This window comes from Falco cherrug, chromosome 4 (genome assembly GCF_023634085.1).
Source record: "Falco cherrug isolate bFalChe1 chromosome 4, bFalChe1.pri, whole genome shotgun sequence".
NCBI lineage: Eukaryota > Metazoa > Chordata > Aves > Falconiformes > Falconidae > Falco > Falco cherrug.
The window spans coordinates 38,942,669-38,952,795 of NC_073700.1; the positions used below are offsets into that span (position 1 = coordinate 38,942,669).

General features: G+C 47.8%; 1 protein-coding gene across 9 annotated transcripts in view; it reads left to right on the forward strand.

The window, feature by feature from the left end:
- SLX4 (SLX4 structure-specific endonuclease subunit) overlaps window positions 1-7,730 on the forward strand; it is a 32,587-nt gene extending 24,857 nt beyond the window's left edge. For 7 of the 9 annotated variants that reach the window (XM_055708943.1, XM_055708941.1, XM_055708946.1 and 4 more), the window contains 5 exons: window positions 60-229; window positions 1,046-3,507; window positions 4,669-4,771; window positions 5,009-5,491; window positions 6,115-7,730. In XM_055708943.1, coding sequence (XP_055564918.1) covers window positions 60-229; window positions 1,046-3,507; window positions 4,669-4,771; window positions 5,009-5,491; window positions 6,115-6,451 — 3,555 coding nt within the window. In that variant the 3' untranslated portion in view covers window positions 6,452-7,730. Of the gene's footprint in view, window positions 1-59; window positions 230-1,045; window positions 3,508-4,668; window positions 4,772-5,008; window positions 5,492-5,666 lie in introns of all 9 variants that reach the window. The other 2 variants (XR_008732010.1, XM_055708948.1) reach the window with 2 other exon arrangements.
- The last annotated feature ends 2,397 nt before the right edge of the window (window positions 7,731-10,127 follow it).

A 10,127-nucleotide genomic window follows, 5' to 3' on the forward strand; every position in this document is an offset into this window, starting at 1 on the left:
CATTGGTATTGCTGTTCCTTTATAGCAAACAGACTTCCTTTGCTTTCCTCTTACCCCAGGTTCACAGCCAAGGATTCTTAGTGGAGGAGGATGGGAACGCACAGACACGCCGTGTGCTGCTGAGCGATGTGACTGGAGAGGCGGTGTGTGCATTCCTGCGATACCTTTATGCTGCTGATGCTGACATCCCTGCTAGGGTGCTGCCCCAGGTGGGGGCTCTGGCTGCCAGGTTTGTGTCGTGAGCATGTTTTGGATCCCTTTGTGCTTTCAGCCCCACAGACCCCAACCTGATACCTTCCGTTGCAATTTTAATGGCTTACAAATTCCATGGTCATCTGCTCACATCTTAAATGAAACTTGCACATAAGAATATCCTACCCCCATATTTTCCATGAGTCTCTCTTGAGGTTGTATCTGTGTGATTTTCTATGTTCAGTATATGCTTAGCAGACTTTTGCCAAGAGTTTTTTCTCAGGATGTTTGTTGACCACTGATATTGACGATGATGAGCATATCTTCTATATGTGACTATCAAAGCACTGCACTGGTGATGCACTTGATCTGAACAACACTTGCAGAATGTATTGGATGCTTAAAACTGATCTGTTGTGTCAGCCATGCTCTCGGTGTGATCCTGAGTGTGTGCTGAGTAAAGAGCTTGAAAGAGAAGCAGCTGCTGAGATATGGGGGGGGAAATGGTTGGGTCTTGCCAAAATATATGTACAGGGGTGCCCTATCACTCCAGAAAGCCATGAAACTTGCACATAACAGACATTATACAGCTCCAGCCATTCCACGGGGCTCTCACCTATGCAAACGGGAAAGAGGATTTAGTGTAGTTGTATAGCTGTTTAGTCTCAAACAAAAAAGGAAGAGTGAGCCTGATGCTTTCATGTGAGTGACACCTGGAAAAGGAAATTCCAGATTTTATCTTAGGAAACCAGCATCTTCATGCAAATTCTTTTTTACAAGAGTGATCAGGCAGCCAAATGGTGAAGAAATACTGGAGGAGGAAAATACTAACATTACTATTATATCCTTGCAGGTTTGGTGTGAGGGAACTGATGGCAAAGTGTGAAAACAACACAGGAGAGAGTCAGGGGTCTTCTGGAGTGGATTCAGAAGATGATCTTATCTCTGTGAGGGATGACAGAGATTGTGAGGACAGAGCTGAGAACTTCCAAGACCTCTTGAAGTCAGTGTGGGTAGGTGAAGATGAGGAAGAAGTAGGTATGCTGAATCCTGAATGCCAGAAGGAAGACGACTGTGGGGTGGGTGAACAGGAGCTGGAGGAAATCTATGAGTTTGCTGCAACTCAGAGAAAGATGGCACAAGGTGAAACAGAGGCGAGCGAGGGAACAGACTGCAGCATCTGCAGTGATACTGAGGCAGCGCAAGGCACAAATGAGCAGACTGAGGAGGAAGAGGTAAAGAGAGCTGAACCTGCTCCATTAGGCAACAGCTTCAAAGATCTGAGGGATGACAATGATGTGGAAAGATCTACACGTGACGCATCTGCCCAAGAAGAGAAAATGCAGAATATAAATAGGTGCAGGAGTGTGAATGATCCACAGACCGCTTTTGTGCCTCACCACAGTGAACCTCAAAAATGGGACATAGCATCCCATGGTGCTACCACTAACGAAGGAGAGACTGTTAGGAGATGTGAAGGTGTGAAGGATTCCGGGTCGTCTCAGGACTTGCATGATGAGGCAGATCTCTGTGAAAAACAGCTTCCTGGCTTCCACAGTGATGCTAATATAAATGAAAGTTATGAATGCTTGTCTTCTGCAACTCAGAGAAATGACTGTGAACCTTCCCCAGTGAAAGAATCTATCAAAGAACCAGGAAATACTCCCAGTGAAAAACATGTTGATGTTAATGATTCACTTCTGTACGGCATGTCACAAAAAGACCTCTCTCCTCACAGAAGCGGTTTTTATGGGAGTCCTCCTCCCAAACCTTACACGTCCCTTTTTCCTGCTGTTGGCTCTTCACCTGCATCTCCAAAATCAGAGAGAAAGTTTGCCAGAGAACATGTGTCAACACCAAAGCAAAACAAAAAGGAAAAGTCACACCCATCTGATGAAATACACTTTCAGAAAGCCAACGAGCTGGATACTGCATCAAGAAACAACACCACAATTGCTCCAGCAGAGCTTCCCCACATTGATGTAAACAAGCATACATGTGTCCCAGTGTTGTCATCACTGGTCATCAGGACTCAGGATGTTGCAGCTCAGGGGAACAGGGAGGGTGATGTTATTGTTTTATCTTCTGATGATGAAATGGAGTTACAAGACAAGAAGTCACCAGAGTCAGGCTCCATTCTGAAGAAAATGGAAATCCCTGGGCAACTGAAATGTACAAACATAGAACAAAGTCCTGAGATACCAGAACCTGAACATAACTCCTCAGTCACTGAAACAGAGCAGAGATCAATGCAGGTCTCGTGTGACATTACAGATACAGTGCATATAAGTAACAATGTAAAGGTGTCCACTGAAGTGCCTCTCAGCAGACAAATAGATGCTTGTATGGAGAGCAAACAGAATCCAAACCTGAGCCCTGAAAAAAGGCTTGGTCATGAAACGTCTTCAGGTACAGATGGCTCCTGGCTAGTGCCAGACACACCAGTTCTGAGCAAAAGCAGAAGTTCATCAACGCAGACTCAGGTCACAAGTATTAATTCTTTAAAGAGGCCAGGATCTAAACTTAGCAGAAAGAACTTAGCAGCAGGTGATAGTAACCATGACATGACTGGAAATTTAATAAAAGTGTGTGAAACAACACTGTCAGACAAACATTTGCCTAAGGAGAACTCAGTCAGTGAAAGGAGCCCTCCCAGCAGCCCAGCAGCAGGATCATTTTCCGAGAACTCCCTACCAGTTTCTCCAGTGGATCCAGTTCTCCTCTCCCCTGGCCACACCAACATAAAAAGCAAATGTGCCAAGATCTCATTTTTATCCAAACCTGTGTCTCTGTGCCATGAGCAGTCACTGGAAGATAAAACAAAAACCAGTGTGATTGAGATAGAGGACAGTGAAAAGGAAGTAACTCTGTCTTCTCTGAGTAGTAGCGTCTTGCTTTGTGGTGAGCCCCTGGTCCATATTGATGACTGCTGGCAGCTTGAGCATGTGTCACCAGTCAGAGGTAACAGCCAGGGCTCCAACCAGATCAGCCGTGCAAAGACCTGCACTACCAGCAGCCCCAGACCTGGCTCTTGGTGTGACCAGTGGGAGAGCCCAGTCCACACATGGGAAATCAAGGGCAGTACCCCTCTTCGAGGAAGCCCTGTTGGCAGAAGAACACCTTTGCTCTGTCTTGAAAAGAGTCCTGTGGAGGTGTGTTCATCAGCAGGCAGTAGACCAAGTTATCTGAACTCCAAACTCTGGGATCACTGGAATGGAGAAGAAGAGGAAGACGAATTTCCAGAGGTGCTCCCTCTGTCTCAGAGGGTGTCAGCTGCAGCAGGTGCCTGTCAGGCAGATCCTGTAAAGACTCCTGGTGAGAGCTTGTATTGATACTAAATCTATTGGTCTTGGTTAAATTGTTTTCATTTTAAGTGGTCATCTCACCTGTGGTTCACTTGACCACGGAAAGGGTCTTTTGGCCGCCTGATCTGAAGTAATTGTCAGGGCCAGGCACAAAGAAGGTACAATCTTCTGATGTGGGAGAGAGCGTATCTAAATGTGGGATCCCTGGAGCATAGCCACTTGTATTTTGTTCACACTGGTTCTTTGATAGCGATGGGAAGGTACAGGAACAGCCTTCAGCTTGCATGCCAGTGGGTATTTGTTCCCTGCAGTAGTGGGTGCTTTGTACAGTCTTGCTTTTCACACGCTCATGAAGCGATGCTTGTGCTAACGTACATGAGGACGTCAGGTAAGCAGCACAGCAGTGCAAGCACAGCGGGTTTCCTTGTGTTGAGGCTGGCCGGGGGTGGGTGCCTGTCCCTGCCCGTGGGTAGGCTTCGTGCAGGCTTTCCTGCAAAGCTCTGCTGATGCGCTGCTGTCTTGTGCTGCCTTCAGTTTGCTGGTTCTGGGCCCTTGCAACAGACCTCTGCATGCCCAGCACATATCATTGGATGGTTCCTTCCATCTAAGACCGGTAATTAATCTCACAGTATTTAATTAAATATATTATTAATTATGCCATAGATGTTTAGAACATGACGTGTGAGATTGACTGTGCTTCACAGTATCAGTAAATCGGTATCCTTAAATCAGTATCTAACGCAGGTCCCCAGAAGCTTGACTTGCTCAGTTTCTTCTGCATCAAGTCCCTATTAGGAAATCTCCTTCCTGGAAAACCATCACTTTACGGAATTCAGTAAACATGTTTTTTTAATTGCCCTGTAATCTTTGCCTGTTCTAACAAAGCCCTGAATGGGCTTTGTATTCAGACCTGACATATGTCTTAATTTAAGCTGTTTTCTGATTTAAATTCAATAAAAACCAAGTATCCCAGTTTAGGGGGTGGGGGGAAGTGTTGACTGTTCTGTCCAGTCTTAAGCTGAGTAATGATTAGAAGAGCTTGTAGGAAAGTAGTGCTACTTAAACAATTATCGGATAATACTTCAACATCTGCCACTAAAAGGGGGAGATACCAGCCATTTTAAGTCTTTTCTGTACTAATTCTGATCATAGTCATTTCATTCTGCTGTAGAACCTTCCTGTCAGGAGAACGACAAGTCTTCCAGCACTCCAGTGACACCGATGCCAGCTTACTCCCTCATGGAGACCCCAGAGCTGAAGAAGGAGTTGAGCAGGTCAGCATTGCCTCCACGAGTACATCTCTGTATGAGCAGAAACTTGCTGGCAGGTAGTGTGAAAGAAAGCTCCTGGCCTGAAAGCGAACCCATGGTGGAAGTTCCAGTCAGTGTTTTCTGAGGTCATGTCACACTTCTCCAGCTGACCACTGGATCCCTGACTTCGGCCTCTTCCTGAGCTGGGACTGTGGAAGGCGCAGCGTTACCTTAACCTAAGCTCCCCCCTTTCTCTTTCAGATTTGGTGTCCGCCCTCTCCCAAAACGCCGGATGGTGTTGAAGCTGAAGGAGATATTCCAGTATACTCACCAGGACGTGGACTCTGACTTTGAGGGTGAAATCCCATCTTCCCAGCCTCCCCTGCAGAAGTCCCCGGCCAAACACTCTAGGAAGTCAAAGGCAGACCGGACTGCAGGGGGGAAGCGTGGCAATACCTCGAGGGCTGTGGGCAAAAGGAGGCAGGTTGCTACAGCTTCTTCAGTGCTCTCTGTGGGGAGGGCTGAGGATGACCTTGTCGGATCCTGTGAAGCAGGCTGTGCAGCAGCCAAGGAGGGAACTAAAATGACACATCGCCCAAAAGGAGCCAAAAAGCAGAAAAGTTTATCTGTATCTCCGGAGAGGTCGTCTCTGGCAGCTGATGGTGAGGAACTCATGCTCCCAGCATCTCAGGAGTCTGCTGTTTCTTCAGTGGATGGAAGCGACATCTCTTTTGGTTCACAGAGGTAAGGCAACAAAATACTAAACAAAACAGTCAGTGGTGCAGGACAGAGATGAGCTAGGAATGTGGCAAACAGAGGTGAGTGTCCATGTGGCCTGCAGTGGCCCTGCCACCTCCTTGGACGTGTCATTTGAAGGTCAACACACTCCTACAGAAGGAATATGCTTTGCTTTTTTTAGTCTCGTTCCCAGTGAGCTATTCTCAGAACCCAAAAGTGCTTGTGGCTGCGTGTAGGCCAGGCCCAAATCTGGCATGCCTGGTCTCTGCAAGTTGGAGCGACAAGGAGCACTCGATGTTGACCAAGAACCTGCAGCTAGGGTAGGGAGAGGACGGCACAGCACTACTGGGAGAGGTGACTGCAGTATGGCAGCTATGGGTCAGGAGCACGGAATGCCAGACGGCTCCAGGGCTGGTGAGCAGGACCAGCACTGCCATGGTTGGGACAGGGAAGTTTGCAGAGCACATGCCATGTTGTTCTTCACTCATTTTGTGGGTGCTGGTATTGGAGAGGCTGTGATCCTAGAGGGTAGTCGCAGGGGTTGGCCACCAGGGATTTGGGGAGCTCTGGCCCTGTCCTTGATGGCCTGTTCTTTCCTTGACCTCTGGTGTACTTGATCTTGCTTTTAGTTCTTTCATGAATGGGTTTGAAGCTTGCGCTTTTGAATCTGAGGAGGAAGAAGAGGAGCTTCCTGCATCTCAGGCAGCAGCTCGGGAAGAAGAAAAGCTGGACGCGATAAGGTGCTACATCCGTTCAAACACAGCCCTTTACCACAGGATTCTCTTTTATGAGCCAATTGAACTGGCTGAGCTGCACACAGAGCTGAAACAGAACGGCATTAAAATTTCCAAAGCAAAACTGCTGGACTTTTTAGATGCTCACTGTATCACATTTACCACAGCTGGAGCCCGAAAAGAGAAGGAACAAAAGAGAAAAGGAAAAAAAAAGCAGAGGAGACGATACTGAGTGGAGCTCGCTCCTTCATCCTGAAAATTTTGTACGTGGAGGCCTTCCTGATAGGCTGGGAACGCCGCTCCAGGCTGGTGCTCGCAGGGGTGCTGTGCTGGGCGGGTGCGCTGCTCCCCCTCGCGGCCTGCCGTCAGATGGCATGCTGGAGAGGCGCCGAGCTCCCGCTCCAGCCCTCTGCTCCGAATTGCACAAACTCCTCCAGTTGCTGTCCTGCCTTCGGCACACGGGTCATCTAGAGCCTCTTTCCGCCCCCCCGCCCCGCCCCCCCCCCCCCCCCGATTTGTTTTCTGAGCCTTTTCTTTCCATTTTTCTGATAGGTTTTAAGTCCCCAATTTTGCTTCACGTTGATGCTTCTAGACAGGTGCTTCCCCGAGTGACATTTGCCAAGACCTTTTCCCTGGCCTTGGGCTCTGAAACGCTTCGTCCTTCAGGTTCCAGTATTCAGCAGGATAACTTGCCAGCAATAAACCAGTCCCCTTTCCCCTGTGTAAAGCACTGGATGTTTAGGCCCCAGTCACTAACGTCTTCGTTTCGTCAGCACACAATTTGCCTTGCTGATTGTTAAGGCAGGGAGCATTGTGGAAATACGACATCTGCCTTCTGTCCTTGGTTCAATTTGCAATCTTTGGTGAAATGCCTAAATCTGTGGGTTTTAAATGGCTGCAAAACAGCGCAGGTGTTTTTCTAGTCTCTTTGTGAGGGCTCCCCAAAGTGCCCTCTGACACTGGGTGTCATCTGAAAGCCCTTTAGATTCGAACATTCGGTTCCCTCTGTTCGTTTGCATGCCGGATCCGTGTTAGATACCCTCTGCTCCATTTTCTGAGCACCAGTTTACCTTGTCAGTGTAGCTTGAGTATGTCCTTGATGGAGATGTTTTTAAGATGATATTATAGTGATCACTGGATCTCTTCAGCACTTCTTGTAACCTGATCTTAGATTTAGTGGGTTTAACCCACTTCTATGATCAGCCTCATTTCCAGCCTGGACTGATCTAAGGTTGTAAACTGTCTGGGACTCTTGGGCAAGTCTTGGACCCTAAACTGTCATCTTTCATGTATTCACGTTCACAATGTTTTCTGACTCTTGTCTCTTCTGGCAGTTTTGAGTCTGCAAAGAGTCTCACTGAACAAAATGGACACAATGCTTCAAAAAAAGAAGCCGGATTTATAAATATATTTATGTATTTAGAACATCTAAACATGTTTTCTATTTTTGATACAGTACGTCTTCGGGTTTATTTGATTTCTATTATATACAATAAACAATCTATGAGGTACTAATGATAAACTGGCCTATGACAGACCTGGGGCGGGGGCGTTTCTAAGGGGCAGCGTTGGGTTTAGTTGAGAGCAGAAGAGTCCGCAGCCTGCACACGTCCCGGCTGAAAGCCGGAGCAGAGAATCGGAGGAAGATGAGTTGGCATGGAATGCTGCTCCCAGCGGGAAGGAGCGGAGAGGGGAGATCAGCCGGCGGCGGCTGATGAGCAGTGGGTTGACGAGCTGCCCGTTCATCTGGGCTGGGCAGCCTTCAAGTAAGGGGGACCTGGTGGGAAGGTGGTGGGGTCTGCTGGGAGGATGGGCTGTGGGGAAGGGTCTGCTCTGGCCTTGGAGGGGAGAGCTGCTGCGGAAGGGGAGATGGGTGACCACTTACCAACCTCCACTTCTCCGTCAGGTGTCCGTGGCTTGTATAATGGTGGGGGGACCTCCTAGCAAAGCCTTCTGCCCCAGATCCAGTGAATTTTCAGGAATTTGGGATAGTTTTCCTCCCTGGCAGTCACATCACTTTTCCTCCCCCACCTTCCTGTGCAAGAGCTGCCGGGAGATGACTTTGTGACATGAAAAGGACAAGGCTTGCCTTAAGTGGCATTCCAAGAAATGCTGTTTCCCTCAGCACACTGTGTATTTCTCTCAAGTACACACTTCATATATGGAAAAAGCTTCGGTCCTACTTACCAGTCTTAATCTGGGAAAATAAGTAAGGTCCTTTCCCAGCTTTTTGGCTGTGTTTTTAGGTAAGACTTGTATTTACAATCCAGGATTTTGCAGTCAATTCTTTATTACATCTTAACCTTCAGTGAACACAGTGTCACAGTTCAGTGGATATAAATTACAACTGTTCAAATAGCATTGTGACATAAACTGTTCAGCATGTTAGGAAAAAAAGTCTGAATTTTAGTCACTGAAAGTGTCTCCATCCTCCTGTCTGTCATCCCTAAACCTTGCAACTGGGCAAGATCTTAATGCAGAAAGATGATTTTAAGTATTGCATCTGTGCTGTCAGGGTTCGGAGGTAACCACACTGCGGAGGCTTGCCTCGATGCTTCCTTGTTGCTGAAGGTGACAAAATGAAATGTCTCTTGTAATTCTAAAACTTTTCTCAGATAATGAGAAAAGCATTTAGAATCATTCACAACCTTCAAGACCGCAGGGACATATCTGACATACACTGCAAATTATCTGAAAGCAATTATTCATTCTCCTTCTTCATTAATCCATACGTGCCTCCCCAAGCTAACAGTGGTGTTGCCATCTGCCAGTGATAAATGTGTTGCCAAACAGTTCGATTTGTATATATTTCTGTGTTTTCTCACCTTCCTGATGCAGTCTCATTTGTCTTGGAAAATACATTGTCATTATTTTTTATTTCCAACTGTGTAGTAACAGCTATAAAAAATGTTTTGATGCTTCTGTTTGTTTTAATGCTTCCAAGGCTGCAGAAAAAAAACCCAACAAACCTTTTCAACTAAGGTATTAGTTGTTTTTTAAGTTGCACAAGCAGATGTATTGCTGTCATTGCACAAAGCTGCTGTCTTACTGAGATGCACCATGTGAGCTCAGAGTGAAATAACTGCTTCTAAATTTGCTGTGACAATCAAACAATCCATGGGATTATGGATATTCTTGTGCCGCTACCACCGTGTTGGTTTGTGCACTGTCACGTTTCCTGCCTGAAAAAATAGCCTCAGTATGTTTATTCTGAAAAGCTGTGCTGCAGATGTTTCTTGCACGTGAGCAGAGCTGTTTTCTTACGCAGGCACAGTTGTGTGTGTATACGCACCCCAGAAATCACCCTGTCTTCATGGCATTGCCTGGGCAGGTGTGATCCATCCCCATGGCCAAGACCCACGGAGGGGCCAACTGAACTACAAAATACGAGAATGCTGCAAAGCGCAGAGTGGTGGCTGCTCCGCCATCCCCTTCTGCTGGGCCAGCTGCACCCGGCTGTTGGGCTTACAGTGCCAGTGTTTAGGAACCGAAGGGATAAATCCAAGAACAATCCTTCCTGCAGTTCTTCAAAGGGGACTGGAGCATTCTGGAAGCGCATTTTAAACGTGTTTGTTTGCTATTGCTAACATTCCAGCATAAAACTGCTTTCAGAGGCGTGTTTGGTGAAGCCGAGGGCCTGGCAGGTGTCCCTGCTTCAGCTGCTGTCCCGCAGAGCGGGGCTCCTCTGGAACCGCTGCCCGGGTCCCCGGCCCCTCCGACCCGGGCAGCCGCCTGGCGAGCCGAGGTACACGGTTCCCACCCAACATCTAAGTGATCCCAGAGGATCCCAGCTGGGCGCCGGCCCACCGCTCCCTGCCCCGCACGGCAGGCGGGATCTGCGGAGGCCCCAGCAGCCCCTGGCCGGGCCTGAGCCCACCGACCCCTGCCCAGGGCCCTTCCCCCGAGGC